Here is a 21,754-nt window from a genome sequence, read left to right as displayed (position 1 = left end):
ATTAAAAATAAGACAAGTTTCATGAATGAAAGACAAATAAAATACTAGAAAACAAAAGTGTTGGTTTTTTTTTTTTTTTTATGTTTAACTTTGAAAAATGATGAAATTAGACAATTTTAAGATATTTATTGTTAATTACTAATGATTTGACGTTTTTAAGATATTAGTTGTTTGTGGTTTAAGTTAAATAGTTAATTGTCTTATACCTTATGGTTTTTTTTTTTTAATTATTACAAGTAATATGTTTGAACTCTTAAAACTATTTGAGTTCTAAACTGTGGTTAAAAACCACACAAATTAATCGCACCAAATCCATGCGGTTAATAACCGCAACACTGAAAAAACAAAACCGCACCGCAAAAATAACCACCTAACCGCACCGCAAAAATAACCGCACCATGCGGTTTTGAAAATGGATTAACCGCATTTGCGGTTAGTGGTGAGGTTTTGGCTAATAACCGCACCGAACCGCACCGCGCTCAGCCCTAGAAAAAATCATGGACAAATCCGAATTTTTCAAACTAGATATGGATTTTCAAACATTTTGAAAAAAAGAGTTCGTTTCAGACAAAACAATTTTAAAACGTGTTTTCACAAGAGAAAATTTGTTCGAAAATTGCGTACTTTTGAACTTTGTGGTAATTTGCAAAAAACTTAGTGAAAGAAATTGTTATTGTCATCTAAGTTTTAACACTTTATTTGGATGGATACCCATAACAATAACAAAGAAGCATATAAAATACAAATGTCGTAATCTTTAACATGTATAATAATGAGAAAAACATTTAATAGTAAAATTTCTTAAAGTAACAAAAAAATACATTTCATTTTATTTCGTTGGAAATAAAAGCATTATAATCATTCAAGTAATATTATATTGAGAGACGAGAGACTCGATATCCTTCTACTACATATTTATATATATCATCTTACTCACCGAATAACGAAAAATATCAATATTATTAAAGAGATAGAAGGATAAAATAATAAAATACACATGTCACAAAATTTTATTTTCCTACGACTCATCATTTTAAAGAACATATGACATATTGGCATACGTTATGTGGTAGTATTTAGATAAAATAATTAATATATCATTACACTTATGTATTCCCAAAAATAATGGAATAATTATAGTATCATAAAATGCGAAAAGAAAAGGTCAAGAAGCAAACTATTATTCCTCCTTAGTTCTAGAATACCTTGCCATTGACGGAAGACTTAAAGATTCACATTTAATATATTTTATGTAATTTTTTTATTGTAATACAACGATTAAATATAATTTAATCATTGTATTGATGTTGATGATCAAATTAGCTATATAATGTTTGATTAAATTAAAATTCAATTTTTCGCTAAAAAGCATAACACTTGCTCTACTTCCTATGTAAAAAACGTGTTTTTTGGATTCTTGAAGAGGAGATAACGCCGTCTAAATCCAAACCAAATGCCGATGGTTTTGGCATATCTTTTTTGGTGCAGATCTTTTCTTCTTTCCTCTTAACCGACGAACAACCTTGAATTTAAAAAAGGAAAGAAATCCCTTGAGTGAAATCTCTCTGTTTTTCGTAATAATTAGTATTCTAAGAAAGAATCCGTCTTCCAACTTCGTTGTACTACTTTATCTCAGTCTCACTAAGATTTTGATTTAGATTCTGAGTGATACCCAGATCGGATTCCGGCCAATTATTTGTAATCTCCGACTACCCTTTTGATATTTCGCAAAACCCAGATTGGGAATCTAGAGATTTGAGAAAGAAAATGATTGAAATTGTTCAGATATATGATGAAATGGAGTAAAGAGGGCCATGATTGAATTTCTATATTCGACTGTGTATGTGACTCATAAGTCATCAACAATGTGTCGATATTGAGAAATTTGAATCTGGGTTTCCTTTTTTGTAACTTGAGATAGATTGATTAATGGGTACTTGTTTCAGTTCCGATGATGATGAACAACATTCTTTCCAAAACAACCCAGGTATATTCCACGATTTCAACTCACTTTCTTGATACTTTTTCTTTAATTTCTTGTCTGCATTCTTAATTCGATCAACCCTAGCGTCGATTGAACATTATTATATTCAAAGATTGAAATTGAACTTGTAAAAAGGGATGAAGAAAATTGTTTTTCCACTTCTGTTTTCATATGATCTCATAGTAACTTCCGGAATTCAAGTTTTACACAGATGTTCTATTTTGTAAAAACTAAAACGTTTCTTTAACGAACTTCTACATTCTTTAGATAAGATTACCATTAAATTAGTTTATAAATTTGAAGCGTAACATTACTCTAAATGTTACTATTCAGATTCATTTCCCTCTATTCGAGTAGTTTATTTCTATTCATTCGAATCATGAAAATAAAACCTCTAACGAACAGAGTCCCGCTTATAGGGGTTGCTTCTGGTTATCGTTATTGATTAAAGATTGAAAATTTCAGGTGAAAACCAAAGGTTTCCATCTAAAGAAGCCTTGAAGATTCCATCAAAACAGAGCATCTTGGAATCTCCCAATATAAAGAGTCCTAGCAATGTAGTGGTGATCACAAAAGATGTTAAATCTCTTAGACAAAACCCTGGTTCTTATAGCAATCTTGATGTTTTTACATATGATGAGATGCGAATGGCTACTAAACTCTTTAGACCTGATCAAGTTCTAGGTGAAGGTGGATTTGGAGTTGTTTATAAAGGACTTATTGATGATAATGTAAGATCTGGTTATTCTAAAACCCAAGTTGCAGTTAAAGAACTTGATCCTGAAGGAATTCAAGGTGATAGAGAATGGCTGGTATGTAATTCCATTTCCATGTATGTTCTTATGTATGTATGTATGTATGTAAAGTTATATAATTTTCAGGCTGAAGTGAATTATTTAGGACAACTACAACACCCGAATCTTGTGAAGCTTATTGGATATTGTTGTGAGGAAGATCATCGCCTATTGGTGTATGAATATATGGCATCTGGAAGCTTGGAGAAACACCTATTTCGAAGTGAGTATCTTAATAAATCATATATATATTTTGTAATATTGTTATAATCGTATTGAATTTTGTATGTAAAAGGAGTATGTGCAACATTGACATGGTCAAGAAGAATGAAGATTGCTTTAGATGCTGCAAAAGGGCTTGCTTTTCTCCATGATGCTGAAAGACCAATCATCTATCGTGATTTCAAGACATCAAATATCTTGTTGGATGCTGTTAGTTTGTCTAAACTAATATATATTTCTTTTCTTAAGTTGATAAAAAATGGTAGGGACTTAATGTGAAAAAAAAAAAATTTCAGGACTTCAATGCGAAATTATCTGATTTTGGACTTGCAAAAGATGGACCAATGGGAGATCAAACACATGTATCGACTCGAGTTATGGGTACATATGGATATGCAGCTCCTGAATATGTCATGACTGGTATGTATGTATGTATGTATGTATGTATGTATGGAAAATGTGGTTTTATGTTGTGTGAATTTTTTTTTCAGGACATTTGACAGCAAGAAGTGATATATATGGATTTGGGGTGGTGCTTTTGGAGATGCTGATTGGTCGAAGAGCAATGGACAAAAGTAGGCCAAGTCGTGAGCATAATTTGGTTGAATGGGCTAGACCACTTTTAGTGCACAATAAGAAACTTGTGAGAATACTTGACCCAAGAATGGAAGGTCAATATTCATCAAAAACTGCGTTTAAAGTTGCTAATTTGGCTTACCAATGTCTAAGTCAAAACCCTAAAGGTAGACCGATTATGACTCAAGTGGTTGAGACGCTTGAGTCGATTCAGACACGTGAAGAAGAGGTTCTTTTTCAAGGTGGGAGTGTGACTTTGTTTGAAGCACATGATGTTAAGAAGAAGGAAAATGAAGTCAAAGTGGAAGGTGAAGGTGAGGCTCCGAAGGAGACTATGGTGTAAGAGGGGTTATATGTGTATTTTGATGGGAACTTTGTTGTACAAGATGTAATGGATAGTTTTTTTTTGGGGTATTTGGGATTTACTTTGAATGTTTTTGATGATATTTTGTTAGGAAAATGAGATTTTCCACTTGACTTTAAGTTGTTCATCAGTTTTGTTTATGATGTTGATCTAAAGTAGTAGTTTTTGTTGTTATATCTAGATTTTAATGGCAATATTTGTGGTTGTTTTCAACTTTTCATGGGATTTTTATGTAGTGTTTGGGTGTACACGTAAATGGGTATATAATGGTTTATTTCATTGGAATAAAAAAAATGTATTTCTTTGTGGATCGATTGAAATGGTGATGTGATTTCTTTTAGAGTAAATTACAAGAATGGTCCATGAATTTCTTAAAAATGTTCATTGATACAATCCTTGATATGATATCATACAATACAATATATTAAGTTACCTTGTCAAACAAAACCTTATCCGTGATATGATATCCGATGATTGTTCATTGTTTTTTTTATACATTTTCCAAGTTGTATGTAAGATTGAGTTACACGTTTCACATATAAAAAGCTTAGCAACACGATGCCTATTGTACATTTCAATAGCTTAGTACACAAAAAAAAAAAAAATGTGATGCAAAAAAAAACTTTTTTGCATCTCACTATGAAACAAAAACATCATGGCATGTTTCCAATATTGCCTTTAAACATACAATCAATCAACTAGAATACATAACAAGAACTCAAGCTTCAACTTCCAACCACTAAGTAATCTATGCTATCATTTCCCTGCATAAAAAAAAAGATCCATCATGTATGAACACATTCCACACTTCAAGAGATTTATAATACATTAAAAAAACATAGCTAAAGAAAAACATAATTAAAGTTTACCCCAAACTTGATGCAATCTTGATACCAATTGTGTAATTGATCTCCTCTCCATAGCATTTGGGAATTCCATGTTTACAGCTTCCTGAATTGCACTCAAGAATTGCCTCCTTGCTTTTGCTGTCAGTACAAGCTGATTTGCTCCATGCCCACTACTTAAGTCAACCGCCTAAAATAAATTGTTTATTATTTTTAATTCATTAAACCTCAAAAATAATAATTTTTAACACAAGAAAATTACCTGTTGGAGCCAAGGGATTATTGAACTCATGAATTGTTGTTCAGACAAGAAGAAAGCCAAAGTGCCAAGAACATCATTTGCAGTTCTATTCGATAAACTTTCCAAAACGGGCCCCGTTTTATCAAGAAGATCCACTAAAACCAATTCATCACCACAATTCAAAGCTTCAACATAAGCCGAGTCTAAATCCCCTTGTATTAAATAACCTTTCACAATTTCAAACGGACCATTCCCATTCCCATTCCTGACACTCGAACCAAATCCGGAATCACTGATCCCATTCCGACCAGAACCGGAATCACCAATTCCATTCCGAACTCCATGCATTCCCTTTTTTACAGGATTTCTACTTGTTTTTACTACCCTTGGATCCATCCATGAGCCTTCTTCCCAGGAATCGGATTTTCTCATAGTCTGTAATGGTGATTTCCTGTCCACAGAGGATCTTGGGGTGCATGTTGAGAGTCTAGGGGAAGGAATGGTGGAATTCTTTTTTAAAAATTTAGGGGCGGAATCGGAATATGTTCTTCCATTGTTAGTTATGTCTTCTGACATTCGATCCACTACGTTTTCTAAAGTGGAGACTTTTGATTGAATCATGGATAAGCTATCCATTGTCTTTCTTGCAAACACCTGATGAATAATTTTAGTAAACAAGCAAACTTATAAAAATTGTTTGTTTCCATTCCTTTTCAATCATCGAACGAATGAAAATATGCAATATGAAGTATAAAGTATAAATGTAAAATACCTGCAACAAATCCAAGAGATTCGATTGTTTGGATTCAATTTCTAGAAGCTTCTCTCGAATGCAAGACATTTCTTTTGCTGTTTGCACACAACAACCACGCGATTCATGCCCAATTATCGAACTTGATTCAGTCACAGATGAATCGAGGCTTTTCCGATCTTGACCCTTTGGAAAATACCTCTGTTCTTCAGTACTAGCTTCTTCCTCGATTTCATTTTGATTTGATTTTACGAAATTGCCCTTCACATGATCATCGCCGATGACTGTTACCGAAGAGGATTCTTGTTTGTCATCCATGGGCACATATTCGTATCCGGTATCTTGAATCGATGTGATGTCGGATTTAGTCCTTTCGAATGTTTTTGTGACAGAACTACCCTCGGATTCTTCATCACGAGTGTATGCTAATGAGATGTTACGTGTTTTTGGGACATTCACTTCTATTTGCCAATCTTTTGTATTGGAATTTTGAGGACTTTCTACATAACTTATACCTGTTTTCCTAACAGAAAGAGGAACCCTTTTTTTATTAGATTCACTGTAATCACCTGAAATTTTAGCAGAATGTTAATAAAAGCTATTCGCAATGATCAAATATACCTAAAATACCCCTCTAATAACAACATTATCACAATTAAACCTTTTATAGAAGATCCAGCTTCTGAAAGTTCAGATGCATCAGTTCCCAGAAGACTTTTCCAGAGTTGTAAAGCCTGAAGTACTGTATCCCTAACTGGTTTGACCTATACAAATAAAAAAAAGAAACATTTGGATCCAACGTATATTCATAAATGAAATGTATTTTTCAGAAAATTAGTTGCAGAATAACATGAACCTTATCAAATCGACATAATTCAAGTGAACGAATGCAAGATGATTTGATAGAATCAGAGAATGATCCATTGGTTGAAGTTGAAGCAAGTTCTAACAACGCTTCACATGCAGCTTTTCTTGTTCTCCAATCACTGTTCTTAAGAGCTTCTTGGATGCTACTCATTGCAGCATTTAAAGTAGTTTGTGTTGAAGCACCTCCTGCCTGAAATTTTAAAAAAAGGTAATTTTGAAATGATTCATTTGTTACAGAAAAAGAAATGTGCAAAAAAAGTCAAAGTTAAAACAAAGGAATTAAACGAGTTAAAATTACTAAACTAACCTGAATGATACTTCTGTTTAACTCAATCATGGCTGGTTTAGCCATGAAGTGTGGATTCTTCAGCATCTTTGTAGTTCTTATCAACATACGTTGTAGAATAGATACAGGTGGGTCCCGCGTATGATCAATTACACGTGATAAACACAATGCTGAGCCACATTGAGCATGTTTATTTTGATCACCTAATGCTTCAAAAAGAGGTCTCACTAGTAAAACAAAACTTCCCTCTTGCTCATTATCAGTAGTGCTCAATTTGGATGCCAAAATACTCATAGTCTCAATACAAGCATTTCTCACAACAGAATCTGGATCTTTGAGTCGTTTAACTATACTAATTACCATTTTGCCCAGGTGTGGGATAATGAGATCTTGGTGGAATGTTGCGAGGGTGCCCATTAATTTTATACATTCCTTTCGAACAGCTATCTTTTGCTCTGAATCGGTGTCTAGAATGCATGACAAAAATGGTGAAACCCCATCTGGAGTTAAACTCTCGATTGTTCTTCCAAGTTCTTCAACCCCAATTTCATATGTGTCTCTGTCAGCAATCTTGTTTAATGCGAGAATAACACGTTGTTTTAGCTCAAAGATCACATGTTGGTTGCTAACCCTAGTGGTTATCCCTTTCGATTTCAATGGAGCATGCATCTTCATCTTAATTCTTAAGCCCCTTCAACAAATTCTTAGTATAGGCCTGGCTGTTACTGAAGTTCCATCAATAAACAGAAAATAAAATGGTGTGGAATTTGGAATGCATCAGTTGATCATGGAAAGCATCGTCGTACTACTAAAAATCAGTACCTAGATGAAGATCAGGCCCAGAATGATCCAAGCTGCAAGAACATAAATGATAAAACAAATCATTACAGGAGACAGAACTATTCATCGTGCAAAATGATACACTTTATACATAGTAAAACCCTAAAAAGAAACCATTGAAGGGCTCTTTTCTTTGAATTTCCCCGAAAGGAATCAAACTTAACTAAGTGCAAAGAGGTAAATTCCAGTGAATAGATCATTATGCGAAAGGGAAAAACTTTAGAAGAAAGAACATACATTGAATCGTACGGCATCAAGCCCTAGTTTTAGAAACAGAAATGTAGTGAAAATAAGATCCAAATAAAATTAAGGAATCACTCATAAAACATTGCAAGATTTGGGTTGAAATATACTTACGGAATGGGGGAGATTATCTGCATCAAGGAGTGAGGAATTAGAAGCGAATCCATAGGCATTGAAGGAGATATTTTAATGGAGGTATTCTATTGTTGAAATTTGAAATGAGGTGAGTCGTAGCACCTCTGTTTTCGCGCTTTTGAGAGTGTGGATTCGAATTCGAAATGCAAGGTATGGCGTGGGTACCAACGTGTATTATATTCTTTTGTCATTTCTTTTAAATCTATCATATTGCTTGTCATTTCTTACAATTTGGCCCTTCAACTAGCCTATATATAATTCAATTTCAATTGAATAATCTCTAGTATATTTATCTGGTTTGTCGTTTTCAAATTTCTAAGTGTTATAAATTTTGAAATCTAATATGTAGACATACTTTGAATAACAATTTAAGGGAAAATGACTTATTAAGGTAATTAATTGTTGCTCTTGTACTCAATTGGTCACTTTCCCTTTTTTGTATCTCATTTATCATTGAACTTGTTGTAGGTGTTCACAGAAACCATTGAAACCGGCTATTGAATGTTTCCGACAATTTCTTATCTCCGGCGACTCTCCGGTAGTCTTCTCCGGCGAGCCTCCGGCAAAAATGAGATTTTCGACGGATCCTTGGGTCTTGGTTTGATGACTTATAACAGCAACAAGCAGCAGGAGGTGGTAATGGTGGTTTACCGGCGGCAAAAGGGAGGTGGCAGACGGGTTCCGGTGATGGCAAGAGGAGGTGGCAGGTGGCTTGCTGCCTGCGTCCCTTATTCCTTTTTCTGGCAGCAAATCGACAGGAGGGAGAGAGGGGTGGGTGGAGAAAGCTAAGCAGCAACACTGGCGGTGGATGCCGCTTGGATGGCGGTCAAGAAAAGTCCACCGGAAAAACTCATTTTTGCCGGAGGCTCGTTGGAGAAGACGACCGGAGAGTCGCCGAAGATAAGAAATTGCCGGAAACATTCAATAGTCGGTTTCAATGGTTTCTGTGAACACCTACAACAAGTTCAATGGTAAATGAGATAAAAAAAAAAAAAAAAAAAAAAAAAGTGACCAATTGGATATAAAGACAATAGTTAATTACCCTAATAAGTCATTTCCCCTCAAATTTATCTTAGAATATTTGAAAAATGAGTTACATAACATAAATGGATATTTATATTTTTTTCAATTATTTTTAATTATTTGGTTGGTTGAATATTTAGGTGATATAAATTTATATAAGTGTCAAATGAGACTTTAGACTATGATCTTGTTGAATTAGATGGTTTGGAATGATGTTTATATAAGGGAAAATGACTTATATGGGTAAGTATGTTTCAAAATCATTCAAAAAATATCATTCAAGTTTGGTATGTCCAAAAAACACCATCCAAGTAAAGCATTTGTACAAAAAACACCAACAAAGTACATTCTTTGTTCAAATTTGACATTTGGTAACCAGCAATTACCGGTAAAAAATAAGTAAAGGAAAAAAACAATAGGAAAATGACTCAAAGAGGTAACTATGTTTCAAAATCGTTCAAAAACACTATCCAAGTTTGGTATGTTCAAAAAACACCATCCAAGTAAACTTTTTGTACAAAAAACACCAACAAACTATATGTTTTGTTCAAATATTACCCACCGGTAACTGGTTCTTACAGGTTAAATAATAACTTGGCTTAACTATTATGACATGGCATAATAATGATTAACAAAACAATAAATGATATATTCCTCCTTTAAAAAACGATTTAGGGTTTCTTCATGAACAAATGACTTATTCTTTTCCTAAGATTGCTCGTCTTCTTCTAAAGTGATGATCTCAAACTCAAGTCCAAAACCCTAATTCTTAACTTAAGGCAAAAAGGGCTCCTTTAGCATAGCCATGTCTGATGAAAGAGCTACCTGTTGACCTGGTGTTGACGAACAAGTTCCGGAAGCATGCGAACAAAACTTGGGATCACAGCTCGTACCAGTAAAGCCACAGAAATCAAAGAAGGCGCACGAAGGAAGGCAGTAGCACTAGCTTACCCCTTCCTCAATAGACCTCCCTCCCCTTAAGGCCCAAATCCATAAAAAGCCCAAAAAGGCATCCAAGCCCAACTACAAGGCATCTAAGGCCTAATATGGTCCAAGAACCCCCAACATGGCCTTAAGCCCAAAAAATGACCTGCTACAATCAGGTGGACCCGATGCCTAACTTAAACAAGTCCATTCATACGCCCAACATATGATGAAGCCTCTACGATCTGGATTTTATGCAAGTACACCCGGCGTACTCCTACGTATGCCCATCGTACTCGGCTAGGCTCAAGAACCGCCAATCTTCCGAAGGCCATAACTTCTTCATTCTAAATCCAATTTCGTTCTTTGTATCCACGTGAAGGAAACAAGAAGCTCTACAGTACTCTCAACTCTCCCTTGCCATAAAACTTTTCTAACATAAACCCAAACTTCATAAAGGCTCGAAGTGATACTTACTGATATGCCCTTGGGCTCAAACACAAACCGAACACTCGGTCCCTACAACCTACATTATCCATCACCAAATGGGTGTTACAGACACCACGACTTGTTACGAATGAATATAAATTCGAATACATCGTACACAAGTATCGAAACCATATCCTAGGAAACATGCAAAAGTAATGGTACGGAACAATAAAATAACAAGGAAAGGACAAGAGACGTGTCTGTCTATAGACAGGATAATAAATAAAGGTCCGGTCAAGATTATAAACTCTTCTAACAATGAGAAGCCTGTAAATACCCCAAATTAGATTGCAATTTCGTTTCTGAAGGCCATAACCCTTGGTTGGACCTTGGAATGACGAAATCTAATTTAGCATTAAGGTAACACTAAGAATTGCAATCTGAAGGTCATAACCCTCGGTATGGTTGTCTGATGCCTAAATTAGCCCCCATAGATATAAAGAATGATGAAATCACACTTAGAATGAAAAGGTTATGGCCTTCAGAAGATTAGCAGTTCTTGACCCTAGCCGAGTACGTTGGGCGTACGCTAGGAGTACGTCGGGCGTACTGGCTCGACATCCGGATCGCAAAGGCTTCAACATATGATGGGACTATGCATAGACTTGTTTAAGTTAGGCCTCAGGCCCACCTGATTGTAGCAGGTCATTTTTTGGGCTTAAGGCCATGTTGGGGGTTCTTGGATAAGGCCAGTGTTTTGGCCGATTACTCGGAATCGGCCCTCCACTGAGGCGAGTAATGTGAACTCGGCAAAAAAAACTTGGATTAAGTCAAACTCAGTCAAAAATCGGTCAACATCTCTCTAACTCGGGCCTACTCGATATTACTCAGTCTTACTCGGTCAAACTCGGCTAACTCGGTCAAAATCGGTCAAACTCGGTCAAATGGTCAAAATTTTCATAAAAAGAGAAAAAAATCAAGAATTTCAAGATTAATATGTATAATACACTTAATGATTTATTATTTAACACACACATGTTATTATTGCTACATATATATCTTAAATTTTCAGTAATTATTTATGAAGTGAGACATTTGTGAGTATTTCAGTTTTTAATTATTCACATGTATCTAATTTTGTTATATATTTCAATCAAATTATGATTTTTACTTATGATTTTGACATATATAATTTTCCTAAAAATATTCCTACATGAATTACCGAATCCGAGTACTCCTGAGTACTCGCTACTCCCCAGTCGGCCGAGCAGGTACCGAGTAGCGAGTTCTATAACCTTGGGTAGGGCTGTCAAATCAAGCATTCATGTCGTGTTTTTGTCTGACACGACACGACACGACAAAGTTTTGTATAACACGAATACGACACGATATGATGTCATGTTTTTTTCATTAACACGAAAACGAACCAATTAAAACACGACAACACGACACGAAAAAGATAATATTACATAACTATTAGTGTATTTCTTTCATACTTAAAGATATATAACACAAAAAATGACAAACACGAAAAACACGACAACCACATGCTTAATCATGTCAATTTCGTGTCGATTTATGAACACGAACACGACACGACACGACATCGTGTTTTTTAATCTTGACACGAAAACAACACGAACACAAATTCGAATTTTGATTTCATCCCGATTTCGTTTCGTTTCACGTTTTTTTGTCGTGTCGTGTCATAAATTAACACCCCTATTCTTGGGCCATATTAGGCCTTAGATGCCTTGTAGTTGGGCTTGGATGTGACAACCCGATATTTCGAGACAATGAAATGTAACACCAGTCAAATATAGATAAAAATTGAACTTTCCTAGAATCTTACGTGGGTTAAATAAAGTAGTAGGAATCGTATCAAGGTTTTCAAGCATATAAAGAACACTAAAATCCGAGTTATAACGAAGAAGTTATGACCATTCTAAGTTTTTCCAACAGAAAAACGGCAATACGAAGTTACGTAAAAAACTCGAATCGGAGATCGAGCGACTTTTAGCCGGAATGACCTAAACGAGAATTGAAGGTCTCGTCAATGGTATTTCAACGGTAAAAAGTCTGGCAAAAACCGACGTCAGATAAAGATGTTATGAATTTTTAAAGAAATTCCTTAATCACGTCATTTTAATAAATAAATAATAAAAATTATTTCATAATTTGCCAACGGAATCTAAACGAAAGTTGTAGATCTTAGTCTCACCTTCGCGTGGATATAAAGAACGTCGAAAACGGAGTTCGTATGAAGGAGATATGAATTTTTGAAGTTTATTTAAAATAAATATAAATTTAAATAAAAACTCCCGGTATTATCCAAAGGGGAGTCATCGGATAGGACCGGAGTACGCCCTGCGTACCCTCGTACGCCCCGCATACTCAGATCGAAGGCCTCGGATCGTCCACGTCGCCCTATGCGAAGCTATCGACCCGCCCGTCCGACCCGCCGTCCCATCCGAAGTGCGTAAGCAATGACGTCTCGTACGCGCTGCGTACCCTCGTACGCCCAACGTACCGAGGCGGTTCAGCACCACTATAAATAGAGATGCGAGGGTCTCCGGAAAAAGGGCTCATTTCTTCTCGTTTCTCTTACGTTTGGCCTCGTTTTCCGTGCCCGTTCAGACCCGAAGCCCTGGTCCTTTTGCTCAGGTTTCGAGAGTCGATTTTACTCCCGAGATTCCCGAGAATCCCGAGAAAAATCCGTTTCCCGAGACGAAACTCTGCCCGGTTTTCCATCTCGCTATCTTCAAACTTTCAGGTGAGTTCATACCCCTGTAATCCACACTTTTAAATGTTTTATAAATATTTTTATATGCTTTTAAGGGGGGGAGGGGGGAATACAAGTAAAACACACGATGATTATCGTATGTTATATAAAGTTTCATTATACACTTTTATTCATCGGAATCGCATGTGATTTATAATTATTATAAAGAAACTTTCGTATGCAAAATGTATCACGATAACATCATATCTTTTGAAATGAAAAGTGTTGTTATTTATATATAAATCAAACACTCTGCTTATACTGTATGTATATGTGTCCACCTTTCATACTACAAACATACGATTATTTTGGCACGAAAAACATCAATATTTTGGGATACTTCTTGTTAATAAATCAATCATATGTGATTTATAACTAGTATACAAATGGATTTACTACAAGTTTAACAGTTTTACTAAACATATTACTTCAAATGACTTTCTTAAACGTTTTTACATGATTAAAGCTCGTTATCAAACTGTCTTACATACTGTAAGCTTCCTTTCAAACTCGGTTACAAAGGTGTTTTCAAACAGTGGTTTTCAGTGTACTTAAACTGTCTTATCAAACAAAATACTTTCAATCATTTTATAAACTGACATCAAGTCACAAATTCTTTATTAGAATTTTCAACGGTTTTACAAAACTTCTTTATGCTTTTATATTATAAATTGCATGCCTCTATACGTATAGTTATATAAGAAATGTTTAAAAGACTTAGGAAGGCTATCCACCCTGTTTCCTTTTCCTCGATTTGGATGTGGTCTGGTGGGATATCGGGTACTCCTCCGAAGGTTGTTTAAATATTAGTTATATATCATGTATACATATATGGTCATAAATGTTCCATCAGTTAATTCAGTTCCGATACTCTTGGGTAACAAGGGTGTATAAACATACTTGGACACTCATCAATTACATTCTAGTAAGCTATTATAGGAATAGTTTAGAGTAAACAAAACATTATCCCTACTACAAGAAATTACACCAGAGTCAGTTCATTCATGAGTCTAGACTACATGTTATATAAAAGAATACTTTTACATGAATACTTATACATGAATACTTTTACATAGACATTATATGGCAAATTACTACTACATGTTATATGAAAGAATACTTTTACATGAATACTTATACATGAATACTTATACATGAATACTTTTACATAGACATTATATGGCAAATTACTACTACATGTTATATGAAAGAATACTTTTACATGAATACTTATACATGAATACTTTTACATAGACATTATATGGCAAATTACTACTACATGTTATATGAAAGAATACTCTTACATGAATACTTATACATGAATACTTTTACATAGACATTATATGGCAAATTACTACTACATGTTATATGAAAGAATACTCTTACATGAATACTTATACATGAATACTTTTACATAGACATTATATGGCAAATTACTATTACATGTTATATGTCTAGATACGGTTATATCGTTCGCCTTTCTATCTTTACCTTGTGATTCAATCACATCATCGACGAGATAGATTGGGACTTTATCTCCTAGTACCACATGATACTTTAAGGGACTAACCATTCCGACAACCACTGTTAGCTACAGAGGTAAATGAACAATCTACGGATGTTTTAGGTTGATACCATCGCGGGTATACATAAGGGACTAACTATTCCTAAACCCGGCTGTTAGCAACAGAGGTAAATGAACAATCTACGGATGTTTTAGGTTGATACCATTTCAGGTATACTTAAGGGACTACTAATAAGAGTTAAACAGGGAAAAACCGTCACATTTTCAAGAGATGCGTACTTTCAAAACAGTCAGGTCTAGGTAAAAGACTACTTTCAAAACATTCGAGTCTTGGTAGAAGACTACTTTTATACTAGTAGGAAATATGGGATTTTCTAGAGCTTTTCATACTTATACTAAATGTTTCATCATTCATTCACCAGTCTTTCATATCAACTAATCAAAGCAATGACATTAAATACTTATGAACTCACCAGCTTAAATGCTGATCTACTCTTTCAAAATAACTTGTATTCTCAGGTTACAAATAGACAGGTGTCGATGCAAGGTTTAGAGAAGACGGAGCAGTCAAGACTCGTCTTTTATTTTGATCAGTTATCATGCTGTCTTGTACTATGAAAGAAAACACTTGTAACCAAAATTATACTATTAATGCAATGGATGATGTTGTTGCTTGTTTACTACTTTACATTTGTTGTGATGCATACATGACGTCCTCCGCCCCAGAACGTTTCCGCCGTTCTCGGTTTTGGGGTGTGACAGATTGGTATCAGAGCATTGTTTATAGTGAATTGTGTATATCAACCCATAAAAGATATACTAACTATAAATACAATGGGATTTAAAAATACTCTGATTTAGAGTTTATACTTTAAATAATAAAATATTTAAGTAAGTATACGTGTCTGCATTCATACTAAAATCAGTGTCACTAGGACAGTACAAAAGAATTACGATTGTTGGGCAACGCAAGTGGGCTTAGAGACATATGGTCAAAACTGGGAAGATATAGCCTGATCACCTATATTATCCGAGGGTTGACTAGCATGTGCCTAAGTTTAAATTGGGTGGTTGCAACAATACTAAAATCTTACCAACCCTACCACATAGAGCAATAGAACATAACATTAAAATTAAAATACTATAGGAGTATTTGGTGTTACTATAAGTACTTTATACTTGAGAACTAAAACGGGATCTTCATCACTAAGTTGATAGTTGCTAAGTGGATACACTAAGGCTATATGTAATTAGGATGTTATAGACTTAGAATCTGTGAAGATTTTACTTCACCCCTATTCTGTGTGAATACAGAGTTAAGGTCACTTATTCGAAGGTCTATCCTGTTAAAATTACTCATAGCTGGTATGCACTTCACAAATAGCGATGTAACTAATGAAGGTTTTCTAAATAATTATCTAGATAGTTCGTCTAATAATTATTCTCTTACCCTTAAAGTCTCGCATAGAAAACATAGCTGGACTCCATCCCCACGGCAACCAATATCTTCTGAACGAAGTCATAGCTGGTTGGTTTGGAGAAGAACCATAGAATGATCATCCTATCCCTTTGGACGATCACCATGATGAAAACCTTTCAGCCAATGCTAATTCCGAACCAGAGGTTGAGAACCTACCCCGAGCAACTCCCTTTCCAATTCCTAACCCTCGTCCGACTTTTCATGGCCCGACGCCTGAGTGGGTAGAATGCTTGGAAACATGGAGCCAAGGTCAAGATCAGCCCATGCCAATTATTGGCGACCGAAACTTTTACGACCTGAGCAATGGGGGCTCAGCATGTAGAATCTTGCCAATCATAGTCCGCAGAGTGGCCCAAAATGAGAATGAAGGCAGGACAACCCTACATCAGATTGCCGAAGTTTTCGCCGATGCAAGAATGCATACCCTCCGCACCATTCATCTGGAAAATGCTCACAAGAGATCAGAAAGAAACCATGAGAACCTGCTGCAAACACTAGCTGAAAACCCGAGCCAAAGTCATAGAGCTCCAAGTACGCCAGAGAGTGTACGAGAGATACCTGCTTGATATGGAACGTCAACTAACCGAACTAAGGGTTCACCATGGGGGTGACTGTCGCCAGTAAGAGATACCTTACTTCCTTCTTTGTTTTAAAAGAACCGTGTTCCTGTCTATGTCTGTGTAGTACTTTCTATGTGACTACCTTGTACTGTAAGTACTTTTGGTTAGGTCTTCATGATGTCAAGAACTATCTCTTATGGATATGATGTAAGGCCTTTTACAAGGTCTTTTTCCCAAACTTTTACGTCATAAATATCAAAGGTATTGACAGTCAGCTAACTTCTGTGTCATTCTTTATTCAAGTACACTTATCATACTTTCATTGGAATCTATCTGAATCATGCTTTAGTCAAGTCATTTGACCATAGTAATTTAACTCCGGAAACATTTTCAAGTCTCTTTTAATGGTTGGATCATGTTATTCACCAACCAACGATACCCCAGCTTGAACGACAAGCGTCTTGAGACCATTCTATGAACTTACTTCCACTCATACTAGGACTACATCATAGAGATGTAGGTCAACCCTTTATAAACACACTTCCATTCAGTACTAGGACTGCATCATAGGGATGTAGGTCAAACTTCCGCGAACATACTTCCGATCAGTACTAGGACTGCATCATAGGGATGTAGGTCAAACTTCCGCGAACATACTTCCAATCAGTACTCGGACTGCTTTGTAGGGATGTAGGTCAAACTTTCGAGAACATAATTTTACTCTTGAATTGAACAATCGAAGTACACCTAGGGTCAACTAGAATCGCTCACAAATTTATTTTCTCTCCGTGAAACATAATCATGTCGTCATCCAGAAACGATCAGCCGAGCACCGAAACCCCTATCTTCCATATCGACGCTGCTACATTACTAGCTGCAGTAGCAGCAGCTGTGACAATTTTCCTTACACACATCAACTCAGGCAAAACAATCAAGGCTGAAAAAGGAACCGTGAGTTCCGATGGTAGTACCAAACCGGGAAACCAACAAATAGAAACAGTCATGGAATTGTGAAGCCTAAAGACCGAAAGGAAGAGACGATATCGTAAAGTCCTAAGGGATCGTAAGAGAGCCCAAAGACTTGCCATGCCACAGCCACCAGTGGCAACTCCGGCAAAACGCTTTAGGAAGCAATTTCCAAGGTGGAGTAATGAGTAAGGCACTCGTGTCCACATAACACTGGCTAAGCACCGCAATCCCGTCACCAATGCAAGTACTAGCCAGTCATGCCACCAATGCGGTGAGATAGGGCACTTCAAGAAGGATTTCCCTATAGCAAAGAACTCTGGCGCAGATGAGAAAAATTCTCAGGATCACAGCTTAAGGAGAGCCTACTCCAGAACCCTCGTTAATGTAACTTAGACGTGTCATTGAAACAGACTTATAAACCATCCAAAACTAGTGCAACCAGAGTCTTATCTTTTGCGGGATCCCATCGGTATAGGGATGCTCGTGCTGCGTATACTTGCCTTTCGAAGCATACCTTATTCGCAGCAATAGTCTTGTAGAAGTCTAAAGTACCGAAACTCTGTTGATGGTTGCACGGTTGTTTTGTCTGTAAACATCTTTTGTTCAAATCTAATGTCTTTAAGTTTCCTTATGATTACGACATTATCATACTACTTGATTCAATTCTATCCTCACAAAAGCAGCTTCATACGTACATCTATTCCTCCGAAATCGTCTTTCTAGCAAAACCGTCATTCCGGAACAACAAAGTACTCGTTCATAGAGCACCTCATGTTTCTCATCCTTTCCGAAGAAAAACTTAGCAAACCGCCCGAAGTACCACTCGTGCAGTACGTCAAGTTCAATCCAAAGACCCATACGGTTGATCTATCATTGAAGAATGTATACATAGGGGTAGTATATAATCAAGGTTCTACAGGTTTAGAATTGATTATTCCACTTTAACTTCTTTTCCTCGTTGGGATGTGGGCTTAAAGAAGAATCATTTATTCGACTACCATTTCAACCTTAATTATATACGACTCGTATACACGAAACTGTAATTGATGAACCAGGTATGAGTTCTATTAAGAACTTCAGAATGGAGACTACTTAAGACTACGAGTGATCATGCTGCCCTGCGAATAAACTTAGAAGCCAAACACATGCCCTTCCCGCCGATCGGGACAAGAGAGACAGATGGAACGAAAGTACTTATTCTTTTTCCTAAATTCATGAATAATCATACTTACTTTTAGATCTTCACGACATCTAATCGACCACAAGGTTTTGACTTCATAATCAGTACGACTAGGTTGTGTTCTTATGCAAGAGGAAAGGTCACTGCCTATACCTCAAGACAGCTTAAGACACAGGAAGTTAACTATACAACACATGATCTTGAGTCAGGAGCAGTGATAATTGTTCTGAAGATCTGGACACACTACTAGTAGGGTACAAGGTGTACTAATTTCACAGTCCACAAAACATCCAACATGCGTTCGACCAAGAAGAGTTGTCATGCTAGGGAAGTTAAACGAAAGAAACAAAGCCATTCCCCGATAGTGAAAGGTTCGCTGGAAGGCCATGCGAGGATCTAAATTCACTTAGGAATGAAAAGATCAAATAAAACTTCTATCTGTAGTGTAGTATCAATTCTGCTTAAACTCTAATTTCGGGACGAAATTCCCTCTAACGGGGGGATGATGTGACAACCCGATATTTCGAGACAATGAAATGTAACACCAGTCAAATATAGATAAAAATTGAACTTTCCTAGAATCTTATGTGGGTTAAATAAAGTAGTAGGAATCGTATCAAGGTTTTCAAGCATATAAAGAACACTAAAATCCGAGTTATAACGAAGAAGTTATGACCATTCTAAGTTTTTCCAATAGAAAAATGGCAATACGAAGTTACGTAAAAAACTCGAATCGGAGATCGAACGACTTTTAGCCGGAATGACCTAAATGAGAATTGAAGGTCTCGTCAATGGTATTTCAGCGGTAAAAAGTCTGGCAAAAACCGACGTCAGATAAAGATGTTATGAATTTTTAAAGAAATTCCTTAATCACGTCATTTTAATAAATAAATAATAAAAATTATTTCATAATTTGCCAACGGAATCTAAACGAAAGTTGTAGATCTTAGTCTCACCTTCACGTGGATATAAAGAACGTCGAAAACGGAGTTCGTATGAAGGAGATATGAATTTTTGAAGTTTATTTAAAATAAATATAAATTTAAATAAAACTCCCGGTATTATCCAAAGGGGAGTCATCGGATAGGACCGGAGTACGCCCTGCGTACCCTCGTACGCCCCGCGTACTCAGATCGAAGGCCTCGGATCGTCCACGTCGCCCTATGCGAAGCTACCGACCCGCCCGTCCGACCCGCCGTCCCATCCGAAGTGCATAAGCAATGACGTCTCGTACGCGCTGCGTACCCTCGTACGCCCAGCGTACCGAGGCCGTTTAGCACCACTATAAATAGAGATGCAAGGGTCTCCGGAAAAAGGGCTCATTTCTTCTCGTTTCTCTTACGTTTGGCCTCGTTTTCCGTGCCCGTTCAGACCCGAAGCCCTGGTCCTTTTGCTCAGGTTCCGAGAGTCGATTTTACTCCCGAGATTCCCGAGAATCCCGAGAAAAATCCGTTTCCCGAGACGAAACTCTGCCCGGTTTTCCATCTCGCTATCTTCAAACTTTCAGGTGAGTTCATACCCCTACATTTTCATGTTTTCTTCAAGTTTTAAGGGGGGGAATACAAGTTAGAACACTAAACATAACTTAAATTTAAATTACAGCTTTCTACATAAAAGTTGAGTCATGTTCACGGACTGTTTTGACCATGTTAAACTTAATATCTTTCAAAACTGTACAATATGCAAATAGTTCAAGTTTATACCTTTCTAAGGACTACTCGCACGCATTCATACGATTTTTCTACAATTTATGGCGATTTTTATAAAACTGCCTGTCATTTCAGAAGTGATTTCGGACCAGTCTGTGAAGATGTTCATTTTCACACTAGTTTGAGACCACTAAAAATCATAATAAAAATTAGGAACAAAGTAGACTCATTTTATAAACTCTCAGAGGTGACGGATTCAGTTTTTAACTTACGATGATTTTTCTATGAGTTTTCTAAAAACAGGGACAGTAAAGGGTAAAACTGTCAAAAGTCTGGGGCGGAGGACGTCATGTATGCATCACAACAAATGTAAAGTAGTAAACAAGCAACAACATCATCCATTGCATTAATAGTATAATTTTGGTTACAAGTGTTTTCTTTCATGGTACAAGACAGCATGATAACTGATCAAAATAAAAGACGAGTCTTGACTGCTCCGTCTTCTCTAAACCTTGCATCGACACCTGTCTATTTGTAACCTGAGAATACAAGTTATTTTGAAAGAGTAGATCAGCATTTAAGCTGGTGAGTTCATAAGTATTTAATGTCATTGCTTTGATTAGTTGATATGAAAGACTGGTGAATGAATGATGTTGTTGCTTGTTTACTACTTTACATTTGTTGTGATGCATACATGACGTCCTCCGCCCCAGAACATTTCCGCCGTTCTCGGTTTTGGGGTGTGAAATTGGATGCCTTTTTGGGCTTTTTATGGATTTGGGCCTTAAGGGGAGGGAGGTCCTTTGAGGCAGGGGTAAAGGAGCCCTTTTTGCCTTAAGTTAAGAGTTAGGGTTTTGGACTTGAGTTCAAGATCATCACTTTAGAAGAAGAAGAGCAATCATAGGAGAAGAAGAGGTCATTCGTTCATGAGGAAACCCTAAATCGGTTTTTAAAGGAGGAATATATCATTTATTGTTTTGTCAATCATTATTATACCATGTCATAATAGTTAAGCCTAGTTATCATTTAACCCGTAAGAACCAATTACCGGTGGGTAATATTTGAACAAAACATATAGTTTGTTG

The 21,754-nt window shown here is 36.3% G+C and overlaps 2 protein-coding genes across 3 annotated transcripts; one reads left to right on the top strand and one right to left on the bottom strand.

Annotated features, from left to right (window-relative positions):
• The first annotated feature begins 1,381 nt into the window (after positions 1–1,381).
• LOC111885043 (probable serine/threonine-protein kinase PBL17) lies at positions 1,382–4,114 on the top strand. The gene is made up of 6 exons (XM_023881332.3): positions 1,382–1,987; positions 2,450–2,796; positions 2,866–3,001; positions 3,074–3,210; positions 3,297–3,420; positions 3,492–4,114. The coding sequence occupies exons 1-6, from the start codon at positions 1,930–1,932 to the stop codon at positions 3,917–3,919; spliced, it is 1,230 nt and encodes a 409-aa protein (XP_023737100.1). The 5' UTR covers positions 1,382–1,929; the 3' UTR covers positions 3,920–4,114.
• A 282-nt stretch (positions 4,115–4,396) lies between these two features.
• Positions 4,397–8,302, bottom strand: LOC111885053 (TORTIFOLIA1-like protein 2). Of its 2 annotated transcripts, XM_023881343.2 has the most exons (9): positions 8,128–8,302; positions 8,008–8,030; positions 6,952–7,784; positions 6,634–6,834; positions 6,439–6,541; positions 5,799–6,346; positions 5,048–5,680; positions 4,810–4,975; positions 4,397–4,704 (listed from the first exon to the last, which is right to left on the bottom strand). In XM_023881343.2, the coding sequence occupies exons 3-9, from the start codon at positions 7,603–7,605 to the stop codon at positions 4,697–4,699; spliced, it is 2,313 nt and encodes a 770-aa protein (XP_023737111.1). In that variant the 5' UTR covers positions 7,606–7,784; positions 8,008–8,030; positions 8,128–8,302; the 3' UTR covers positions 4,397–4,696. The 2 variants fall into 2 exon arrangements, with proteins under 2 accessions (XP_023737111.1, XP_023737110.1); XM_023881342.2 differs by lacking the exon at positions 8,008–8,030.
• Positions 8,303–21,754: the final 13,452 nt, after the last annotated feature.

The sequence above is a fragment of the Lactuca sativa genome, chromosome 5 (assembly GCF_002870075.4).
Source record: "Lactuca sativa cultivar Salinas chromosome 5, Lsat_Salinas_v11, whole genome shotgun sequence".
In the NCBI taxonomy this organism is placed as follows: Eukaryota; Viridiplantae; Streptophyta; class Magnoliopsida; order Asterales; family Asteraceae; genus Lactuca; species Lactuca sativa.
The sequence above is the reverse complement of the archived record's forward strand: the minus strand, read 5'-3'. Positions and strand labels throughout refer to the sequence as shown.

Excerpts from the sequence above, each read along its gene's own strand:
- LOC111885053 (XM_023881343.2), bottom strand. The coding sequence starts at position 7,605 with ATGAAGATGCATGCTCCATTGAAATCGAAAGGGATAACCACTAGGGTT. Across the intron at positions 6,835-6,951 it reads TAAACAGAAGTATCATTCAG|GCAGGAGGTGCTTCAACACA; the intron begins GTTAGTTTAGTA and ends TTAAAATTTCAG. Across the intron at positions 6,542-6,633 it reads AATTATGTCGATTTGATAAG|GTCAAACCAGTTAGGGATAC; the intron begins GTTCATGTTATT and ends TTATTTGTATAG.
- LOC111885043 (XM_023881332.3), top strand. The coding sequence starts at position 1,930 with ATGGGTACTTGTTTCAGTTCCGATGATGATGAACAACATTCTTTCCAA. Across the intron at positions 2,797-2,865 it reads AAGGTGATAGAGAATGGCTG|GCTGAAGTGAATTATTTAGG; the intron begins GTATGTAATTCC and ends TATAATTTTCAG. Across the intron at positions 3,211-3,296 it reads CAAATATCTTGTTGGATGCT|GACTTCAATGCGAAATTATC; the intron begins GTTAGTTTGTCT and ends AAAAAATTTCAG.